The sequence below is a fragment of the Symphalangus syndactylus genome, chromosome 8 (genome assembly GCF_028878055.3).
Source record: "Symphalangus syndactylus isolate Jambi chromosome 8, NHGRI_mSymSyn1-v2.1_pri, whole genome shotgun sequence".
NCBI lineage: Eukaryota > Metazoa > Chordata > Mammalia > Primates > Hylobatidae > Symphalangus > Symphalangus syndactylus.
The window spans coordinates 59,271,838-59,296,442 of record NC_072430.2 but is presented as its reverse complement, the minus strand read 5'-3'; the positions used below and the strand labels follow the sequence as shown (position 1 = coordinate 59,296,442).

General features: G+C 39.2%; 1 protein-coding gene and 1 pseudogene across 4 annotated transcripts in view; one reads left to right on the top strand and one right to left on the bottom strand.

Annotated features, from left to right (window-relative positions):
- The window catches only part of LOC129487840 (ubiquitin-like), a 401,690-nt pseudogene that overhangs the window by 244,367 nt on the left and 132,718 nt on the right, over positions 1–24,605 (top strand).
- ARMH4 (armadillo like helical domain containing 4) overlaps positions 5,156–24,605 on the bottom strand; it is a 210,824-nt gene continuing 191,374 nt past the window's right edge. For 3 of the 4 annotated variants that reach the window (XM_055289237.2, XM_055289238.2, XM_055289241.2), the window contains 2 exons: positions 16,631–16,765; positions 5,156–16,387 (listed from right to left, as the gene is read on the bottom strand). In XM_055289237.2, coding sequence (XP_055145212.1) covers positions 16,319–16,387; positions 16,631–16,765 — 204 coding nt within the window. In that variant the 3' untranslated portion in view covers positions 5,156–16,318. The remainder of the gene's footprint in view (positions 16,388–16,630; positions 16,766–24,605) is intronic. The other variant, XM_055289239.2, reaches the window with a different exon arrangement.

Below are 24,605 nucleotides of genomic sequence, written 5' to 3'. Positions count from 1 at the left end.
GCACATTCTCTCACTTGTCTTGCAAAGGTTAGCTGACCACAATCACCCCTACAGTGGGATCTAGATATTGTTATATGGCACCTAACCCAGAACAATGAAAGCAGAATCTCTAGGGGTGGGGCCTGGGCGGGTTAGTTCTAAACACTCTTCTAGTGTGTCTAGTGTGCAGCCAGCTTTTGAACCGTGGTACTAAACTGCAGGCAGCTGTTCAAATGTGATCTGTCATCATGACGTGTCCCTCCCAAGCCTGCGGTGAAACAGGTAGTAGCCTTTCCATCAGGAAAGGGGGTGGGGAGAGGAGGGGACAGTCATGTTTAAAAGTGATGGAATGTTTTACAGTATCTGAAGCTGATCCACAAGCGCTTCCAAGGCATGCTGCCTCAGGCACGAAGCAGCCGCACAGCAGGCATATTCTATATGATAAGGTTTTTAAAATGTGGAGAGGGCTCAAGTCAGCTGAGTCAAGGATATACTTGCTTCTATATCCAGCGTGCTCTCGATTAATAAATCCTTTGAAATGAGCCATATATAAACAAACACAGATCCTAATAAATCACGCAAAGGTGAGCTCCTACTTGCCTGCCATTAGAACCACATCAAAATTTCCTCAGTGCACAGATTCCACGTGTCTCTTCCCAGTGAAGATTTGAGTTTGAAAACGATCTCATGCTTTCTACTGCTATGCCTTCTTCTCTCTTCCCACCTCTGCCTTTTCTGTCTCTTCGACTAACTAGCTGTGGGACTAGGGCCAGTGAGGTCATCTTTCCAAGCTTTCCTTTCTTCATCTACTAAATCTGGTAGACACTGGTTCTCAAAGTGTGACCCTGAGATGAGGAGCATCAGCATTACCTGCGAGCATGTTAGAAATGCAGATTCTCAAGCCCTACCCAGACCCACTGAATGAGAAACTCTGGGGTGAGGCTCAGCAATCTGTTATAGGGAGGCCTCCAGGTGATTTTAATGCACACTTAACTTAAGAACTATTGTTCCCAAATATTGTTATGAAGCTGTTCTCCACAACCTCCTTGTATGGTTTCCTTTCTTTGATGGCCAGTTTTCTCCCCAGGATGTCCAAAGCCCTCATTCTCTCTACTCCCCACTGAAACGTGGTAAGTTCTTAAGACTTTTGCACCTGCAGTTCCTTCTGCCTTGAATGCTCTTCTCAATGGCTTCTTCACATCCCTCAGGTGACCTCAGGGTATGAAGTAGTTGGCTCCTAATATTGTCTACCCAGCAAATGATGTATTTTCATTGTATGACTAAATTGCCATCTACTATTATTTTATTTATTTGCATATTTTTGTCTCTTTCCCCTAAAATGTAAGTTCATGAAGTAGAGACCATATCTATTCATTCTCTGTATCCTCAGAACTTAACAATGTGTCCAGCATAGCCAGAACTGTTCATTAGCACTTTCTGTGAAGATGGAAATGTTCTATATCCACTTTGTCCAATATGGGAGCTACTAGCCATGTGTGGTGGCTATTTGGGCACTTGAAATGAATCTAGTATGACTAAGAAACTAAATTTTAAATTTTAATTTAAATTAATTTAAATTTAAATAGCCATATGTAGCTACTTCCTACTGCACTGAACAGTGCAGCTCTAGACACTCAAAAAAATAAAAGCGTATTGAACAAACGAATAAGTTCCTATCAAAAGCACTAAGAATGTGATTTTTTAAATTTGACATTGATTGGTAAATAATATTTTCATTAACTCTGATTCATACAATCATCTTGCCTGCAAAAAAAAATTCTTTTTTACTCTACTTTTGGTAGGAACTGTCTTTTTTTTTTTTTTTAATAAAATGTTTTCAAGTTATAACCAGCATTCTGGCAAAAATTTTTAACTGAGAAGCGGAATGGTAAAGGTAGAAACTAAAGTATGTTAAATTAGCCTTCAAGGTAAAATTGAGTTCTTCTTTTTATAGCAGTTTTGGGATGGTGGGACCAGAAGGAATGATCCACGATCTCTTCCTACTTCTAATGGACTATTTTTACAGCCCTGGCAAGGCCGCCTATAAACTCTGGAACTGCTGGGGATGGAGGAAACTGTGTCTCCTCTTTAGCAGAAGAAATATGGTGAGGTGGAAGGGAAAGAATACAAGCAAAAGCACTTGGATGACTTATAAGTCATCTTAGAAAGTTATTTAACCTCTGAGCCTCAACTTCCTGACATAGAAATTGAGGTAATAATGCCTACCTCACATGGCTAAGTATGCCAAGTGCTTGGTATGCAGAATGCGTTAGTTCCCTTCTTTCATGGCCAAAATTTGACAAGTTCCAAGAGAAATCTATCTCCCGGGAAGGTTTTTTGGTCTCTCTAAAATACTCCCAGCCGTTGTACTTTTTGAGCACAAGTCAACCTTCACTCAACCTTATCCTAACCCTGTTTTGCCTATTTTTCTGTCTTCTAAACTCTTAGATATATAATTTTACACTTGGGGGAATATTCATCGTTATCTTGGTTAGTAATGGATGATTTGACATAGTGTAATCCCTTTTATCAGATGTACTGGAATATATTCACAGCCCAAACTTCCTTTTCTTTAAAATAAAAGATAGGCTAAAAATGAGATCCAAGGATCCTTCCAGCTCTAAAATTGCTATATTCTCTGGTTATAGAGTTTCTAACAAGGAAGCATGTGGCCTAAATGTGTCACTTCATTATTAGAAATATCATAGTACTAAATTAAGCTCTGATGTCCCAAAATATCCCTGCACTTTAATACCAGATCACAGTTTCTTCCCTTGCTTTATACCCTAGCCTAGCCTGTCTTCTTCTCTCTCTTTCTCTCAATCTCTCTCTCTCTCTGTCTATCTTAGTCTGTATTCTCCCAAAAACAGAACCTGAGACAAAAGCTTAAACACAGTAGTTTGTTTGGAAATGTGATCTCAGGGACCAGGAGTATAGGATGGAGGCTGGAACAGTGAAGGAGGGAAAGCATTAGTGAGGATGCATTATCAAGGTGGCCACTGTTACAAGTGACTGGCTCCAACAGGATTTCTGAGAAACTTGATAAATCACAACTCAAAACCGTCTGCCTGAAAGAGGAAAAGAGAGCAGTTATTCATCAATCCTCATCCCCCTTGATGCACAAGGGTGGCCTCACAGATATCAACTCCCTCGTACTTCTGAGTTGTGCATGCCTTAGTATTGCTGTGCTTCCCAAGGCATGGTGTCAGGACAGTCCAGCGTCAGAGAAGTGAGAAAGCCACAGCACAAGGCTAGTCTCTGTCAGGCTGCACCCATGCAAAAGCTGATTGAGACCTATACAGACCTGGTAACCACAGTAGTGGCATGAGCAAGAGGATCTGGAGTGGTGTACAGAGAGGTACAATCCATTTCTTGTGCTTGTTTTTTGTGCCCTTCTTTAAATTCAATCTATCAGAGAATCCCTTTCATGCTGGTAGCCAGCCATAATCTCTGCAAAGACTTAATGCAAGAGGGTTAGTGGAACAAGTTCCAGTTCTACTGTTCCAGCTGATCCCAAGATCGTAATATTCTTCATCTCCCTCCTCCACTATCCACTTTAGACTTTTCTCACCCTTGCCTGATCTAGGCTCATCAACATCTTGCCTGATCTAGGTTGCTTGCTTGGAGGGTGACCTTGAGTGTGAGAATGACAGCACAATCCACCAATGTGAGTCTCCTGATACACTTCCGTGCAGATCCTCTGGCTTTCATGACATTCCTTATGCTGCTAATTAACAAACCTGAGCCTGTCATTTTCTTCATTTGCTTTTTTCAAAGCCTCCAAAGCAGTCTAAACACACCAGCCAGCTCAATCCCTGTTATTACCATTGCTCCCGTACTATTTAAAGACCATGGCTATGACACCACTCAATGCTCTGCCTCTGCCTGCACCTCATCCCAATCCACCTCAGTAAGAGTCTTAGTAACTGAGATGGTGCTGGCCAGATACCACCACTCCACCCACCTCCAACAATGGAGTCCTTATCACCTCTGAACAGTGAGTGATCTCACTCCAAAATCCCAATTATTGTAGCCTGAGTTCCTCTGAAAGCAGGACCTCAAAGTCTTGCATGCAAGTAGCAGTGAAACAAGGAAAGAGAGAAGGCCAATACAAGGATGAATTTTCAAGGTAGCATTGCAATGGACAACCAGTGCTCAATCCTAAGGACTATTCTGAGAAGCCTCATGAAATGTATCTGAGAACCAGCCACATGAGCAACAAATGGTGGGAGGATTTATCCATCAGTTTCCATCCCCGTTGGTTAAGGCCCACCACGTTAGCCCCCCTATATTTCCAGGTTGTACATGTGTGAGTGACAAGTGAAACCCCACAGTAACCCACACCCTGGCAAACTGGTGGAAGCCTGTGCCAAACTGAATGCTACTTAGGTGACTGGAATAAAAGATAGGATTTGAAGTGTCTGTTACACTTCCTCTAAGAGGTGTCTGATACACTCCCTCTAAGATGTCCCTTAGGTTCCTATTTGCCCAGGATCATTCCAGTTTACGCCTGTTGTCCCATTGTAATTAACAGTGTCCCCACTTTTTTGTTTTTGAGATTGGGTCTCATTCCATCACCCAGGCTGGAGTGCAGTGGCATGATCATGGCTCACTGCAGCCTCAACCTCCCAGGCTCAAGTGATCATCCCACCTTAACCTGCCAAGTATCTGGGTCCACAGAGGCACATCACCACATCTGGCTAATTTTTAATTTTTGGTAGATACAGGGTCTCCTACATCGCCCAGGCTGGACTCAAACTCCTGGACTCAAGTGATCCATGTGAGCCAGCGCACCCAGCCGTGCCCCTTTCACTCTCAATTGTATCCCAGTTTAGACCATAAGGATATATTCACTCAGTGGGCTCACTCTCTCTCTCTCTCTCTCTCTGGCTCTCGCTCTCAGACACCCATCCTCCCAACCTTCTACCCACCTTTCAACACACACACACACACACACACACACACACTTTGAGAAACACAAAAACAATCCCCAATAGAATTGGTTTATTCATAGTTATTTTCTTCTTCATGGTTGTTTTTCTTATTTTTTACTGCCCTCTGCAGAAATGTCTCTCGATACAATGCATTTTGTGTTCATTGACATAAATGAAGAGTGCACCCAAAGAAACCACCTTCTACTAAATCTTTAAACAAGGAACAGGTCTTGCGCCACACATTGCATTTTAATAAACTTAATTTAATGAAGCGCTGCATTCCACAAGTACAGTCTGTACAGTAGCTCTCCTTTGGGATGGAAAAAATACAAGAAGCAATGCCGAGGACCATGAACTGTATACAGAAGCCTTGTGGATCTAGAAACCAACAGTGTATGAACATAGGACATTCTCAAGTTTTAAAACGTGGCCATTATAATATCATCACATTACATAAATATCACATCACCAATATTCTTTTTGTTTTTTTCTTGTAGAACCAAAAAAAAAAAAATGCTTGTAAACTGCAAAATTACTTTAGAAAAATCTGAATTAACTACTAAGTACAGTCAGCCCTTCATATTTGTGAGTTACACATCTGTAGATTCAACCAACCCTGGATGGAAAATATTCAGGAAAAAAAATCAGTACAGAGTAGTGTCTGTACTAAACAGGTACACACTTTTTTTCTTGTCATTATTCACTAAATACAGTATAGCAACTAATTACATAGCATTTACATATTAGGTATTATATGTTTAGAGATGATATAAAGTATAATTGAGGATGTGCATAGGTTATTCACAAATACTACACCACGTTATGTAAGGCGCTTGAGCATCCATGAATTTTGTTATCAGCAGGGAGTTCTGGAACCAATCCCCCATGGATACCTAGAGACAACTGTAATTACAAACTACTTCAGTGAATAACAAAAGCTAACTAAAAACTTAGTTCTGAATAATTGGATTGTCTGTTGCACTCTACCTATTGAAGCAGAGTGTTTACATGGCCACAGGTAATTCACTCAGTAATTTCAGGGTATGACTCAAGATGCAGTATTCTTCTCTGTGGCTCTTTGCCTTGGAGCACTTGGAAGACACATTATCTGCTGAAAAACCAATGTTCAGTATGGGCTGATATACTAAAAATTAAATACTTTAAAAACTGAATCAAAATCATGGCTAAAAACCAATGCTATATAGTTTCTATGACATGAAAAATCGGTGAACAAATCATTTATTACAGGTCTTGTTTTATGTTTCTCTTGTCAAAGATAATTATTTATTACAAGTGAAGTTTCTGCCATCAGTAGAGTCAAGGATAACCTGGGGTGACTACCTCTTTGAATTTTGATACTCACTCGAGTTTATCCGTGTTAAGTACTGAGCGCAGCACTTGGCCTACAGCAAGAGCTCAAGAAGTATTTGTGATTTTATTATCACCAAGAAAAAGTAAATTTGAATTTCACTAAGATTTTTGAAATTCACATTTTATTTGCATGGCATAAAACTAGCCTATTCAACAACTCCCCATAATTAAACTTTAAAAGATCCTGATTATTTATAACAGAAAATAATTATGTCCCTAATTCATTTATTTGCCTTTTTTTTTTTTTCTGGTTGCCTTTGATTGACTTCTGACCTTAAGCATGAACAGAAATGTGTCCTAAAAAGCCTGGTCTTTCCAGTGAAGAGTCAATCAGTTTGCCAAATGCTTACTCCATAATTTTAATCTAATAACATTTTATGAACAAGAACTTACTTTCACATCCAGACAATATTTTTAGAATAAAGCTCATTGCACCTTATAATGTGCTTTATTTAATGTCATCTCCTACTATGTGCAAGAAGTTTGGGGGAGTATGGGCTAGTAGAGATGTTTACAAGTCTTGATTGAAAGAACCACAGGACTTTGTTAATTGATTTTAAAGATACTTACAATTTCTCTGCAAATACAGAGAACAAAGACAATAAAACATTATTTAGTAAGATATAAGTCCTATTGAATCAGTTGGTACCCACTTTCATTTATAGACCCTTCAGAGCTGAAAGGGATGGGGAGAGGGTGGATGAAGAAGGTCTAATGGAGAATACACAGAAGAAGCAGAAGCCATGGCTCCTCTTTTTAACAATGACAGAGAAAGGAAAACAATGGCCTTAGCAATAAACATTTGCTCATTTAACTTTAGTCAAGTTAAATCAAATGTAAAAAATACGTGTGCCCTATAATAATAAATGACACAAAAATACTAATTAGATTCAAGAGAGTTGAACTGAATAACCCTTTAATCAATTTAAGTCACACAGTAAGTGTCCTTTTTCCCAGTATTTCTCATAATACTACATATTATTTACACTTATGGTTATTCAGTCTTATTATTTAATTATAAAAGCTTATAGCTTTTACTTTGGGGGCAAAGACAAAGAGATGAAAGTGTTCTCTAATCCCTTAAGGAACAAGAATATGACATTTGCCAATGTGCGTTGTGTTTATGGAGACTTCTTTCAACTCTGTTCTTATTTTCATCATATGGAGGCATCCTGAGGTAACTGGGCAGTTATGGACCATCAAATGCGAAATAAATGTTGTTAATGAGGAAACACAGCTTGCTCGTTCAAATACAACTTAGGATTTTCACAAGCTGTTTTCCTTTCTTCTATTCCTTTTAAAACAACCACGGGAAAACATAGCTACAAAGAGGTAACAAAATACTATGTAAATTATAACCCTGATTTTGTATAAAAATAAAAGTATTTATTGCATATCATAAATGCATAGGAAAAAAAGATTAGAAAAGTACAGACCAAAATGTTACCAATGTTTATTATTGTTAACATTTTGGGTGGAACTGGAATGATAATTATTCTCAAGTTTTTCTGAATTTTCTCAATTCTGCATATCATTGCCCCTGAGGCCCTCCAGAATCTGGCCTTGTGTTGATATGGCAACTATGGGAAACTTGCTTTATTTTTCATATGCTAAGGAAGGTAAGTGGCTTGATGATTGCCCATAAGAACTGTCAAAAGGCCACAGAAACCGCTCAGCACCGGGACACGGAGCTGCATTGCTTGATTCTGCAGGCTGCATATCTAAGACCAGGTGTCTTCCTCATACATGCCAGCCCTGAGAAAAAAGGTTTCTTGGATTTGTTTTCAAGAAAAGCAAGATACTGAGCTTTGATCCCTTGTCAAAGAATAAGAAACTCTCCTATTAGCCTTTACAAATCAAGACAGTCAAACAGATTTGAGATAGTAACTCATATCTAGGGATCAACCAAAGTAATCCCCTAAAGGTATTAGGAGAATTTTCCCAGATATTTAAGTTTTATTAAATGCAAAGTTAGTTCATTGGCACCTACTATTAAAAGTAACAGAAAATGGCGAGGTGCAGTGGCTCATGCCTGTAATTCCAACAACTCAGGAGGCTGAGGCAGGATAGCTTGAGCCTAGGTGTTTGAGACCAGCCTGGGCAACATAGAAAGACCCTGTATCTACAAAAAATAAAAATAAAAAAATAGCTGAGAGTGGTGACACACATCTGTAATCCTAGCCACTCAAGAAGTTATGGGGGAAGGATCACTTAAGCCCAAGAGTTTGAGGCTGCAGTAAGCTATGATTGCACCATTGCACTACAGCCTGAGCGACAGAGCAAGACCCTGTCTCAAAAAAAGTAAACAAAAAAAGTCACAGAAAATGACCACACATTTACACTTTGTAAAAATTAATGCTGCCTATACATTTTTGGCAGGCTTGTAGGTTATTTTTCTCAGGCCTAGATATGCTGGGATAATACAGGGTCAGCCCCTCCAGAAGGCAGAACACTAGACTCCATCGTATCTAGAAGCCTCAAAGGTCCCATGACCCTAGTCAGCTTTAAATGTTGTCTTTTCCCTCACCTCTCCATCTAAACAATCTGCAAGTCCCACTGTCTACCCCTGCTGAACACTGCCAGAACCCATTCTCCCCTTCCATGTTCATTCCTGCAACCTTGGTCCAGGCCATGATTATCTCTCACTTACATTGCTGCATCAACCCTGACCTTCACTGGTGTCTCCGACTCCAGACTTTAACCTTCCCAAACCAGTCTTCCTTCAGGCCTGATCATATCACTTCACAGCATAATATTTTTGCATGACTTCTAATTGCCCTCGAACGAAGTCCTCATTCCTTGACAGGACCTAGAGGACCCTTCCCATTCAGCCCCGTATTTCACATGGCATACTACCCTCAACCCCAACTCTCACTCCCCTAGAATACCTAGCACCCCAGCCAGGCTAACTACTTGATCTCTCCCCCCTGGCCTTTGCACATGGGGTTTCTCTGGCTAGATCACACATCCCTTTCTCCCCTTTATCTGAATAACCCCACTCATCCTCCTGGACTTAGGTTTGATGTTCCCTGCTCTGGAGAAACATCCCTGATCTTCTTGATCCAGTTAGATATTCCTTTTCTGGATCCCAGTGTCTCTGACATGAAATTGCCCATTTTCTGTCTTCCCTACTAATCCATAAGCGCTTTCTAGTCATGGACTGTGTCTTGGCTCCCCCAACACTTAACATATTACCTGACACATAAAAGGCATTCAGTAAATACTGATTCAGTCAGAAGCAATATCAAGTGTTCTTTGTTTGCTGAAGACAGAATCTCTAGCCATCCTCACCCTCCTTGGCAAAGAACTAATCAAATCTTTGGGATTTGATTGGTTCAATCACAAAACCATTTCCTATTCCTCCTCCTTTATCTCTTACATAAAGAGGGAAATAAAGGAAAATGACCATTGAAGGTTTTGTATCAAAATTCCTTTTTGGAAGACTACTTATAATTTCCTACTTTAGTCTGTCTGGCCATCAAGAAGTCTGAACTACACAAATGCTGTGGCCATGTCATGAGACATAAAATTAGAGAAATGATTCAAATGCTTTTGGTCCCTTCCTTTATTTCACTGCTAATTAGGAAGACAATATTGAGATGGACACAACACTGGTTAATAAAAATCTCAGTTTCCTGAACTGATGCCAGGTTTATTCTTTTGAGACTAGAGTAGATGATCTACCCACCTTAAAGGTAATAAAATAATCCAAGTGGATGCCCACTTTGCCTGCCATTTTGCCTGCACTCTGTTCCTATACCTATAAACTTTGAGAAAAAAGATAACAGGAGATTTCCCCCACAGATAATTCTTCTGTTTTTACTCCTCAGTTCCTCCATCCTTAACCCACAAAAGGTTACACCTCTCAGCAACATCCATCTGAAGAATTTATACTCTATATTACAAATTATTGATGGTTATCACTTACGTAAGTGATCTTTTCCTGCTGCTTCTTGAAAAGAGAAAGTAGGATATTTGCTTTACTAGGTGGAATATGTAAGTTTTTTTACATCAATTTTTTTGTGCTTTTACACAAACTAGAACATGGGAGCAAATGATTTGTTTCTTTGTGCTTTTGCTGCTACTTACTGAGGGAATTCCTTCCTTCCTTCCTTCCTTCCTTCCTTCCTTCCTTCCTTCCTCCCTTCCTTCCTCCCTCCCTCCCTCCTTCCTTCCCTCCCTCCTTCCTTCCCTCACTCCCTCCCTCCCTCCTTCCTTCCTTCCCTCCCTCCCTTTATCCTATACGCACATGATAGAAATTTGGGTTAATTAAAAGGGAGTTAGATATACCTATTACCCCAAATAGGACACTCCCAATGCATTATACTACAGTGGCTTGCAAAATAAATGCTGGGGTTTTTTTCTGCATGCAGAAATTAAGCAACAGGATTATGTTTCCAGCCATGTTAACTGCCAGTCTATAATTATCAGAGCAACATCTCTCCACAGTTCATCTTCAGCTTATCAGTCTAGGAGTGCTAAATGTGCACATGTGGGACTTTTACTAAGTCAGTACCATTATTTTGCTTTCAAATTATTTCCTATTCCTAGAAGTTTATATTCAGTCATTTGAAGACTGTGCAATTAAAGAAGATATCTAACTGAGCTTAAGCTCATTTAAAGTAACCAAGCACCTTTTACCTCCTCATCCATCTTGGACTTCAATTCCCCACCCCCAGCTATGTTCATTCTACTAGTATGAGATAATTTTATTTGATGGAGAAGGTGGAGGCAAAAGGGATTTTTGTAGCTTTATGGTCCCTTCTCCTGTTAATGATCTTCCTCATTTGTATTCTTCTCCTTGCTTTTCTCTGTCTTTTTTCAAGCATTGGTCCATTCAGAACTTTGGCATCCTCCAGCACTTTCTAATATTTTGTGCCATTTTTATATTTGCCTTGTATTATGATTTCCCTCCATCTTCTTCTACCACATTTCTTTGCTTGTAACCATACCTTCACATACCCTAAAGGGAAGAGATTTTTTTTCAGTTGTGTTCCTGCCTCTTCAAATTCCTCTGTGGTCATAAAAAAGGCTGTCTTGCAAAAATGTCACGTAGCTATAACCTTGCGCCAAATAGTACATCTTGTTTCCAAAAGCTGTTTTTTTGGCAGCTGGTAGGAACATGGATTATTCATATCCACAGAAATCACAATGCCTGCGGAGGATTTGATTCTTCTCCCCCAGGTTGTGGCTGTGATTGGAAATAAGGTGTTTCATTTGGACTTCTACAGGAAGAAGACACCCGGAGGCAGACACAGAAGGAAGAGCGAGGTCTTCAGTATGCTCCATGCACTCTATATAATTTTCTGATACCTATATGTTTCGGCTTTTAACACTTAGCCTTTGGGAAAAAAATCATAAAATGAAAAACCACTTTTAATTGACTCTTCAAAAATTACTTTAAATATGTTCTAAACTTGGCTTTAAAATTTCTTCATACAGTTTTGACCTACGTTAAGAGATACAGGTACTTTAAGAAAGTGTTTCTGGAAAATTGTATTTGAGGCAGTTTATCAGCTGAAGCCACAGCTAAGGCATTGCTAAGGGAATCTGTTACCCTGGGATACTAATTAACTCCAAATATTGCATATAAATTAAGCTAGCAGCTACCGAAAGAAACAGCTTATGGGAAAGAAAAAACTAAAGAGGTTGGAGAGAAAAGCACTGTCTTTTCTAATTAGAGAAAAAGACATCAGAGGTATGGGAGAAACTCTTTTCTCTCCATCCCAGCCTTCTAATCTTTTTCTAGTAGCTTCCATCCTTTTCTCTTTCCTTTTGTTTTCCTTTCTCCTTTCTCCACGGCAGGTGTGATTTATTGGATAGCATGACCGGGGAAAGCATCTCTTCCCACAAGGAACTGCTCTCCTTGTCTCTTTTGTGTGTGTGTGTGTGTGCGTGTGTGTGTGTGTGTGTGTGTGTGTTAAGAACACTTCATGTGAGATCTACCCTCTTAACAAAAATTTTTGTTTTGTTTTTTTTGTTTTTGAGACGCAGTCTCACTTTGTTGCCAGGCTGGAGTGCAGTGGCGCAATCTTGGCTCATGGCAACCTCCACCTCCTGGGTTCAAGCGATTCTCCTGCCTCAGCCTCCCGAGTAGCTGGGACTACAGGCGCACTACCACGCCCAACTAATTTTTTGTATTTTTAGTAGAGATGGGGTTTCACCATGTTAGCCAGGATGGTTTCCATCTCCTGACCTCATGATCTGCCTGCCTTGGCCTCCCAAAGTGCTGGGATTACAGGCATGAGCCACCGCACCTGGCCCTCTTAACAAATTTTTAACTGCACAGTATGATATTGTTAACTATAGGCACTATGTTATACAGCAGAGCTCTAGAACTTATTCATCTTGCATAACTGAAACATAATTAATCAACATCTCCCCATCTTTAACTTTGCCCAGCCCCTGGCAAGCACCATTTTGCCTCTGCCCCTATGAATTTGATTATTTTGGACACCTCAAATAAGTGCAATCATGTGTTTGTCCTTCTGTCACTAGTTTATTTCACTTAGCATAGTGTTCTCCATGTATATCCATATTGTCACAATGACAGGATTTCCTTATTTCCTATGGCTGAATAATATTCTACTGTATGTATATACCACATTTTCTTCATTCATCTATCGATAGATATTTAGGTGTTTCCATATCTTGGCTATTGTGAATAATACTGCAATGAACACAGGAGTACAGATACTTTTTCGAGATCCTGATTTCTATTCTTTTGGATATATGCCCAGAAGTGGGATAGTTGGATTATATGGTAGTTCTATTTTAATTGTTTGAGGAATCTTCATACTGTTTTCCACAGTGGCTATCCATTTTACATTCCCATCCACAGTATACAAGGGTTCCAATTTCTCCATATCCTCAGAAACAATTGTTATATTTTGTTTTATTGAATAATAGCCATCCCAATATGTGTGAGGTAGTATCTCATTGTGACTTTAAATGACCTTGTCTCTATCATAAGGAAGTTGTTCTCTAGATAGATTCCTCCTAGCTATGTGCTCAAGCTTGCTGGGGCATGAATACCCCAAGCTCCTTCCCTGGAGATTCTAACTCATCAGGTCTGGGGCAAGGCCTTGAAATCTGTATGTTTCACAACTATCCCAGGTGATTCTTATGAGCCTGCAAATTCTGGAAACACTGCCTCTCCCACTGAGAAGAAGACCTAGTTTCTGCCCCTGCGGTAAGATGCCAGCAGTTCTGGCTGGGTAAACTCAGTCCAGTGGGGATGGTGTTCACAACTGAAGCTGCAGGAATCAGCCCTCCTTTCCAGACAGCTTTATTTGTTTCACTGTTAAATGTTTTAAGCCTAGTTGTTTGAATAAAAAGTTGACTTTCTATTTTAATTGTGCAAACATAAGCATACTTATCACTTATTTTGGGTAAACCTACAAGTGGCTGATTTACTACTTCTCATCTGGACCGCTGTATAACCACTGGCCAGCACTTCTGTCTCGTAGCAGCACCCTTAATCCCAGGTTTTGTTTAAAATGTGACAATTTTTTCTGATCCTCTTAATAATCTAAGCCAACCACTGAAAATCATTATTCCACAGCCATCAGCAGCAAGGAAAATGGCCAAAATAAACATGTCATTTGTACCATCCACCGACCTTCCACTCAATCCAGATGTTTAAATGAGTTTGTACAGAAATGTACTCTAAGTATACTCTTTTCCTTTAAGAAATCATGTGTCCCAAAAAGGACCACAGAGATACCGTGTTAAGCCAAAATTCACATACATGTCATCCTCACAGACCTCTGAGAAATGAAAATATGGGTCTGTTATTTGGGAATTTATTATACCACAGTTTGAAGATTCAATCTATTAGCCACAGTTTAGTTAAGACTATAGATTGGGTAGCCCAAGGCAATAACGGCCATTAGTATCACCCATGTGCCACTCAGTTAAGTGGCCTATTATGTATTCTCAATAAACAGTTTGTCAAGAATACAAAGACAGTAATGCCATACCATGCTCACTTACTCCCAACCTTAGAAACACTTACAGCAAAGGGCTGCTCTTAGAAAAGGAAAACATCCCTTATGCAATATCAGGATGTCTCTACTCATGAAATTACAAATCACTTCTGAGTGTCATGGTTCTGAATTCTATTTTTAAAATCTGACCTTGAGCTAATTTGCCAATTGCTAACTTCTATTTGACTGTACAGAGCTTTTCACTTCTCTTGATCAATTTCACACATTTGCTTACATCTCTTGGCAAAAAGAGTTAAAATTATTTGATGAAAACATTCTTGTGAGCCAGCCATTATTCAAAAACGGATTCTAGGAAAGTTTCTCTATTAGTTCCATAGAGGTGATACTTAAGTTTATGACTGTAAAGGAAGTAACTGAGATGGGGAAGGAAAGAACTTGTGTGAGTAAGAGAGAAATTAGAAAGGCATCATTCATTTAACAAAGATGGAAACTCACATCAAATGTTCCTTGACCAAGCAGCTATCTCCTTAGAACCTTTGTTTTAAAGAAGGACTCTGAAATGTCACTGCTTCCACCAAAGTCTATGAAAAGGGTACGAACTGAAGATAAGGGTGCATGGCTGGGTCCAAGTGGGTTCTCATGCTGATTCTCTCTGAGTACAACTTTGGAAAATCATTTCACTTCTCCGCTTCAGTTCCATCTTCAGTCAAATGGGAGAATAAAAACATATGTCCTACCTCACATAGTAGCTATGAGGGATAACTGTGCAACTTTTCTTGAACATAGTAGACAAGTTCTAAAAAACACCAACAAGTTCTCCACAGTGACAGCACTATTAATAAATAACTTTTATTATTCCATGGCAATGAGCCGAGCCTTTGCCCCAAAACTCAACTAACTACAAATCCTCAATCCCTAGATTCAAGTAGCATATTGAAATATCATATTTTGTATAGGGCAGGGAATTACCTTCCAAGGGAGATGAGAAATGATTGAACATAGTTTAACATCCTCACAGTGGGGTGCCCTGAGAGAGGCTGGTTTCCCATGAGCTCTGTTGTTCACCAAGACTCTGGCCACTGGGCAGACAAACGATAGAATGTCTATTTTTCTAATGAAGCCATATAAGGACCAATGGTAGCCCACATTTTCCATGGTGAAGACCACAGATGTGGAAATACAACACTCTGAATTAGTCACATTAGTAGCCACATAAGCATAGAACCAAATGGCAGAGAGAAATGCTCTGAGAGCTTACCTACCCTCATCTCATTTTGAATTCTTCTTCATTTTTTCTTGGCAAAATCAAATAGTACACAAAAAGAATATCTCTTAATCATAAACATGTATGACTCTGTTGGACTCAATCACACTATTTAAGACAGCAAGCATACATTAAGACTAAGAGTCAATTTAATGTATTATTTCTAGTGCATTTTTTTCCTCGCCAAGAATAAGAATAAAACAGAAGGTGAGAAATAATAAAACTAGGAGACTGAAGTACATAATGCAAAAGACGTACAAATCTACATATAATCCTAATATGCTGAGAGAGCTTCTTAATGAAAATGATTTCATTCTGAGTTACTGCTAGTTTGATGCAAATGCAGTATGTACCATGGCCCACAAGCCTATGGTTTCCAGTAGGTAGAGTATATCTTGAGAAGTTATTCTTTGTTAAGATTTATATCTCAAAGTCAAGCATGCCTTGGTGGCAACAATCATTATTCTCAATGCAGGTAATTCAAACCAAGGAAAAGACACTGTGGAAAACTACAAAATATTTACTCTGCCTAATGTAGCAACTCCTACTGAAAAACATAAATGCTGCATATTTATGAGTTGTAGCCCACGGTTGTGGAAAATTCACTACAGAATAAAACCAAATACTGCATGATACGTTTAGTATACAACATGCCGTTTCTGCTCAGTACAAGAAAAATCTACTACCCAGCACCCAGCAGACACTAGGACTAATGGCCTGATAGCAGCAATGTGGCAGGTTGTTCTTTTTTTTTTTTCTGCTCCAAAATAAAAATTAGAATAGTAGCATCGTTGAATATCCCAATTAAAACCCAGTCCAATTCAAAATTCATCTTCAGAGCTGTCAGCTAAGAGCATTACTCGATCTTGCATGCTGTTGAATTCTCTCTGCTAGAGAAAGAAAACAGAAAAGCATTAAACTCTTTCTGCCACAGAGCAAAACTGAGAAACAGGCCCACTTTAAAAGACACGCTAACAAACGAAGCCGAGGCAGGAGCTACAGCATCTAATCCAGACCACTGGGCATGTCAATACTGCTCAAGAATCATTAAACCCCGTGTGTTTTATTAAGTAAATTAGATAAGCAAAGAATGTTCTGAAACTGATTAGGTTTTGCTATTGTTGGTTCCGTACCTTTCTTTTATGCCTTTTGAAGCCATTTCTCCTTCGGCGATTCATAACCTTAATGCTGTAGAGGGCTCCCAAGATGAACAAGGCTCCAGCTATCCCAACCCCTACAGGCACCAGCATCCCAGACATGTAACCAGCCTGCATAGAAAAGGAAACACACATTAGGATGCTAAACAGAGCGCACTGCCCTGGGTTTCTCATTTCTACTGGATGACAGCAGGTTTTTAGACACCTTGAATTCTCCTGTCTCCTTTGTTATAAAGGTAAAACTAAACCTAAAATACAGTAACCTTTTAGGGAGAAGGCAACAGAGAGAGAGATAGGCCTATTTTGGGGATATTTCAAATACATATAAGTATTGAAATAAATCAGCCAGACCTAGTGGCACCTCCAGCCACAAGCTTATGCACATTTGTCAACCTCAGGTTCTGATGACAGAAATATAATTTGTATTAAAGATGGATGAAGTAAGCCTCTGAGAATGCCAGGACTACTAAAATGCTATAAATTGGAAATATCAGCCACAGTCAAGCTTAAAGGAGGTCACAGTGTCCTCTGGAATAGTGTATTTGCTGGGGGGTAAAAAGAGAGCCTTGACAGTGGTGGTCCTCTCTTCTCCCTCTCTCTGTCTTAGCTGCATTACAGGAAGAAAAGAAAGACGAAAATGCTTGTGAGTAAAAGGGGAGGGCTTCTGAAAACAAGGAAGAAAAGGGCCTGCAAAGGCAAGGGGAGGAATGTTAGATGTTGGAGCAAAGGCAGAAAAGCCAAGGACAAGGGGAGAGTGTGCACACAAAATGGATAGAGTGATTTCTATGAGTGGAATCACCTTCCCAATAGACAAGACAAAGCTGGAGGTTGGGAGGGAATTCTGAATGTCCCAGCCCCAAAGAAAGGAAGTGGCAGAGAAGTACACAAAGATCACTGCCAACAACATGATACCTCCAAAAGATCTTGGAAGTGTCAAATTCATCTATGTCTCCAGTGTCTCCAAGGTGTCACTATGGATACTTTTGTCCGCAGAGAGCAGGATGATCCCTGGACTTGAGTAAGTACCTCAGGACCTACCTAAGCTCAGGGCAAGGCCTTTGTACTCAGAGTGATCCCTACACCTTGGTCAATAAGACTCCTATGGGCTAAGAGGGTATGTACTAACCTATAGCCCTTTCATGGGGGAACACAGGTAATGGTTTCCCTCCCAAGAAGCCCTTCCTAGAAGTCTACCCAAACAAAATACATAAACAATTTAAATTGTTCATAAGTCTATTCATTTATATGACAATTTTTTAAATTTCTAACACAGCACAAACTGTTTTAGTATTTTTCAAAGTGAGCCAAAAACAGAGCAGGACAGAGGATAAAAGTTTTCCTGAAAGTGCTGAAGTATGCAGGCTGTGATGTTTTCCCAACATTTCTAACAGGACATCCAAGGAATACATCAGACCTTATGAAACAGCAGCACTTTCCTCTTGTGCTCAGCCAGCTCCCTCACTGTTTCTGCCTCCCAGAGTCTTAACTTAGGGCAAACTATGGAAATTTTTCCATCAATTTGAGAACAATAGCACTGTTCCTCAGCATACTAAGTATCTTTCCCCAAGAAACAAAGCCTAGACATTTTTCAATAAATTAATATGCCTTCTTCTCACTCATAGATGGGAACTGAATAATGAGAACACTTGGACACAGGAAGGGGAATATCACACACCGGGGGCCTGTCGTGGGGTGGGGAGAGGGGGGAGGGATAGCATTAGGAGATATACCTAATGTAAATGACGAGTTAACGGGTACAGCACACCAACATGGCACATGTATACATATGTAACAAACCTGCACGTTGTGCACATGTACCCTAGAACTTAAAGTATAATAAAAATAAATAAATAAATAAATAAATAAATAAAATAAAATAAATTAATATGCTTTGTGGAAGCCCAAACTTTTTCTAAAGTTCTTCCAAATCTACTTAAGGCTTATAAAAACTCTGTAATTTTCCATGTGGGAAAATACTGAACAACAGCAAAGTGTTGGTGCTCACACAAGAACTGTGAATTATTTTTTAGTTACCATTCCCAGTGTATGGAAACACACACAAGTTGAAATATGATAAACTTTAAGCCCAGATGATCAGGCTTTTCACGTACAGTAACATTTGAACTTTTGGAAGGTCAGCTTGATCAGCCTCTGTGCATGTCTCCTCATACTCTGTAACTTAATCCCACACCAACAACATCGGTATTCTCAAATATGTCACCATTTCTGCATTTCTTACTGACACACTTAAGCCTTTTACTTATGGAGCTTTATTTTTTCAAATTTATATATATATATATTTGTAAATTGACATATAAAATTGTATGTACTCATCACGTACAACATGATGTTTTAAAGTATACTTTCATTGTGGAATGGTTACATTTAGCTAGACCTCTAAATTATGTAGATTTCACAAAAATTCAGTTACATCTCTCTTTTTTGTCTCTTCTATTTTTTTTTTCTTTTTTGGTGGCATCTGCCTTGCTTTGAAATTGCAAGTAAATTACAAGATGGGAGCAAAGCAACGTACCATCTTAAGATATAATTTAACTATTCTTCTTTCAAAACTAAGGGAAAATCAGCTCTTCTGTTAGAATTGCTCATGACTTGATTTCTTCAGCAATGAAAATAAATAAGACAACATGCACACAGTTTTAAGTTATAAATGCTGCCTAGTACTTTTTCTCTGTTCCAAATTATTGCATATACACGTGCCCCGAGATGTGACACCCTGAGAAAGACATAATTGCACCAATCTATTATTCCTGAATGCATAACCTGAATCTAATCATGAGGAAACATCCAACAAACTTAAAGTATATTCTGTTTTTTAAAAAGACTGTGTTCTTTAAAAATGTTAATGTCATAAAAGATAAAAGATGGCTATAAAAATGTTCCAGATTAAAGGAAATTAAAGAAACATGACAACTAAATGTGTTATGTAATCCTAGAGTGGATTCTGTGAGAGAGAAGAAAAAATGCTCTTACAAAGGATATTTTGGGTTTGTTGAAAAAACTGAAATATGAATGCCAGATTCCATAAAAGTATTATGTCGATATTGAATATACTCCAGCTAATAACTGCACAGAGATCTGCTTAAAATATATCCTCATTCTTATGAAATATACACTGAAGTATATAAGGGTAAACAGGCCACAACACATGCAACTTATCCTCAAATGGTTCAGGAAAAAAGAGGAGAATGTGACAGCAAAAGATAAAGCACATGGGGTAAAATGCAAACAACAGGCGCATCCAGGTAAAGGTGTAGGAATGTTCTTTGCACCATTCTTACTCTTGTATCTCGTCTGTAAATTTTAAATTATTTCCAAATAAAGTTTTAAATTTTAAGTAAATTATAAGTCAAATATTGCTAAATATACTTGTTTTTATTTGGCTTTGAAGTTTTGTTTGTTTGAAGTCAACAAGAAAGGTATCCTTCCTTCTTAGGATAACATATTTGTTCAGAACATCTGTCATCAAGAAAGCCATAGAAAACCAAATGATATGCTGTACTGCCTAAAGTCTGCAGAATTGAGACAGCATCCTTACGATTTCTGTGCAATGGTTGTTCTCAAACTCCAGCATGCATCAGGATCACCTGCAAGACTTGCTAAAATGCAGATTGTTGGGCCCCATTCCCTGAGTTCCTGGGAGGTAGGTCTATGGTGGAGTCTGAGAATTTGCACATCCAACAAGCTCCAGGTGATGCTGATGCTGCTAGTCCAGACCATACATTGAGAATCGCTGCTATGAAGTATAGTCTGGGCCATTCATTTTCTGGATGGTTTCCTAAAGCTAGAAGAAATAGATTGGTTTTATTGATATAACAACAGGCCTGGTCTTTATTACACAATTAAAATTGTTATGCATCTTCAGTTTTGAAAATCAATTTAGATGCTGAAAAGATATACTAATGGATAGCCAAGTTAAAACTTGCCTAACAAGGATCACTAACTTGGATTAGCCAAGAAGACAGTTAATGATGGAATTAATACAGGAAGTGTCCTTCAATATCCATTCTTTTCTTCTTCTATAGCAAAAGAGCTTCCAATTTGGGACTGGGCACAAAATAAAGATGACTTCTTGCCTGCTGGGAAGCTGAGTACAACCATGTGGTAAGTTTCACCAAGAAGATGATATGTCAGTGGCATAAGAAAATTTCAAGATACGTTCTATAAAAGGGGAGCAGAGCCTTTATTCTTCCCCTTTAAGAATGACAGTGCTTTTATACTCCCTTTTAAAAAGAAAGGGGTGTCATTAGCCTCCCCCTTTTTTCTCCTTCCTCTGGCTAGAATATGCACATAGCTAAGTCAGAAGTGCCGTCCAGGATCATGAGGTGACCTTGGGAATGAAGGTCACAAATGGTGGAGCATCAAATAGAAGAAGCTTGGGCCCCTCTCACTGTGTAACTCCCCACTAACCTGTGACTATCTCCAGACTTAAAAACAAGAGACAATAGGGGCCAGGCACAGTGGCTCATGCCTGTAATCCCAGCACTTCGGGAGGCCAAGGCAAGCAGGTCAGATAAGGCCAGGAGTTCAAGACCACCCTGGCCAACATGGTAAAACCTCGTCTCTACTAAAAATACAAAAATTAACTGGGCATAGTGGTGCATGTCTGTAATTCCAGCTACTCAGGAGGCTGAGGCATGAGAATCACTTGAACCCGGGAGGCGGAGGTTGCAGTGAGCCAAGATCATGCCACTGCACTCCAGCCTGGGTGACAGAGCGAGACTCTGCAAAAAAAAAAAAAAGAGAGAGATAACAAACTTCTATCTTGGCTAAGCCATTGTCATTGGGGGTGGAGGTGGATTGTCTGTCATTCACAGCTGATCTTAATCTTAATATAGAAAGACTAAACTACAACAACAAGAGGAATAATTCGGAACTTTTGAAAACACCACCCTTTCTAGAGGCCAGTGAACCAACAGAGACTCAATACCAGAACAATTAAATGAAGCTAACCTGACAGAGTGTCCTGGCTTGCCTGAAGAGCCAGGTTGGGCATGTAGTTTAGTTTTTAGTTCTAAGAGATTCTGTGACTTTCATCAAAGAGACAACAGTCTTGTACTCAAATAGTTTCTGAAGATAATGACTAACAAGACTTTAATAGATATGGATGGATGGATGGATGGATGGATGGATGGATGGATGGACAAACAGAGAGTGAGGAAGATATATGTATATATATGTGTGTGTGTAAGATCTATGTACATGTATCTTAAACTCCAGCATGTATCAGGATCACTTGTAAGACTTGTTAAACGAAGATATATGTACATATATGTGTATATACATATAAAATATACATATCAAATTAGCATGTAATCATTCAAGCATGGAAGAAGGCAGGGAATATGGGGAAGATTTAAAGAGTCCTTCCAAGAGTAAAAAGATGAAGATATAGGCAAACATGACAGTCACTATTGGAATCCAAAATTTTCTTCTTACAATTTTTTTAATTAAAATATACTGAAAAAAACACCAATAACAGACAAACAGAGAGCCAAATCATGAGTGAACTCCCATTCACAATTGCTTCAAAGAGAATAAAATACCTAGGAATCCAACTTACAAGGGATGTGAAGGACCTCTTCAAGGAGAACTACAAACCACTGCTCAATGAAATAAAAGAGGATACAAACAAATGGAAGAACATTCCATGCTCATGGGTTGGAAGAATCAATATCGTGAAAATGGCCATACTGCCCAAGGTAATTTATAGATTCAATGCCATCCCCATCAAGCTACCAATGACTTTCTTCACAGAATTGGAAAAAACTACTTTAAAGTTCATATGGAACCAAAAAAGAGCCCGCATTGCCAAGTCAATCCTAAGCCAAAAGAACAAAGCTGGAGGCATCACGCTACCTGACTTTAAACTCTACTACAAGGCTACAGTAACCAAAACAGCATGGTACTGGTACCACAACAGAGACATAGATCAATGGAACAGAACAGAGCCCTCAGAAATGATGCCGCATAGCTATAACTATCTGATCTTTGACAAACCTGACAAAAACAAGAAATGGGGAAAGGATTCCGTATTTAATAAATGGTGCTGGGAAAACTGGCTAGCCATATGTAGAAAGCTGCAACTGGATCCCTTCCTTACACCTTATACAAAAATTAATTCAAGATGGATTAAAGACTTATATGTTAGACCTAAAACCATTAAAATCCTACAAGAAAACCTAGGCAATACCATTCAGGACATAGGCGTGGGCAAGGACTTCATGTCTAAAACACCAAAAGCAATGGCAACAAAAGCCAAAATCGACAAATGGGATCTCATTAAACTAAAGAGCTTCTGCACAGCAAAAGAAACTATCATCAGAGTGAACAGGCAACCTACACAATGGGAGAAAATTTTTGCAACCTACTCATCTGACAAAGGGCTAATATCCAGAATCTACAATGAACTCAAACAAATTTACAAGAAAAAAACAAACAACCCCATCAAAAAGTGGGCAGAGGACATGAACAGACACTTCTCAAAAGAAGACATTTATGCAGCCAAAAAACACATGAAGAAATGCTCCTCATCACTGGCCATCAGAGAAATGCAAATCAAAACCGCAGTGAGATACCATCTCACACCAGTTAGAATGGCCATCATTAAAAAATCAGGAAACAACAGGTGCTGGAGAGGATGTGGAGAAATAGGAACACTTTTACACTGTTGGTGGGACTGTAAACTAGTTCAACCATTGTGGAAGTCAGTGTGGCGATTCCTCAGGGATCTAGAACTAGAAATACCATTTGACCCAGCCATCCCATTACTGGGTTTATACCCAAAGGACTATAAATCATGCTGCTATAAAGACACATGCACACGTATGTTTATTGCGGCACTATTCACAATAGCAAAGAGTTGGAACCAACCCAAATGTCCAACAACGATAGACTGGATTAAGAAAATGTGGCACATATACACCATGGAATACTATGCAGCCATAAAAAATGATGAGTTCGTGTCCTTTGTAGGGACATGGATGAAACTGGAAAACATCATTCTCAGTAAACTATCGCAAGGACAAAAAACCAAACACTGCATGTTCTCACTCATAGGTGGGAATTGAACAATGAGAACTCATGGACACAGGAAGGGGAACATCACGCTCTGGGGACTGTTGTGGGGTGGGGGGAGGGGGGAGGGACAGCATTAGGAGATACACCTAATGCTAAATGACGAGTTAATGGGTGCAGGAAATCAACATGGCACATGGATACATATGTAACAAACCTGCACATTGTGCACATGTACCTTAAAACCCTAAAGTATAATTAAAAAAAAATAAATAAATAAATAAATAAATAAAATATACTGAAAAAAATACTACAGAAGAAAGTGATGAGAAAGCTGGAAAAACTTCAAAATAAGCCAGAAAACTAGGGGTCACATACAAAATTATTTCTCTTGATGAAAAGGAGCAAGAAAAAGGTACCAAGATTTTGAGACAAGATAAGAATAAAGGGTTCATTGTCCTTGCAATAGTTTACTGAGAATGATGTTTTCCAGTTTCATCCATGTCCCTACAAAGGACATGAACTCATCATTTTTTATGGCTGCATAGTATTCCATGGTGTATATGTGCCACATTTTCTTAATCCAGTCTATCATTGTTGGACATTTGGGTTGGTTCCAAGTCTTTGCTATTGTGAATAGTGCCGCAATAAACATACGTGTGCATGTGTCTTTATAGCAGCATGATTTATAGTTCTTTGGGTATATACCCAGTAATGGGATGGCTGGGTCAAATGGTATTTCTAGTTCTAGATCCCTGAGGAATCGCCACACTGACTTCCACAATGGTTGAACTAGTTTACAGTCCCACCAACAGTGTAAAAGAGTTCCTATTTCTCCACATCCTCTCCAGCACCTGTTGTTTCCTGATTTTTTATCTCAGTAAACTATCGCAAGGACAAAAAACCAAACACCGCA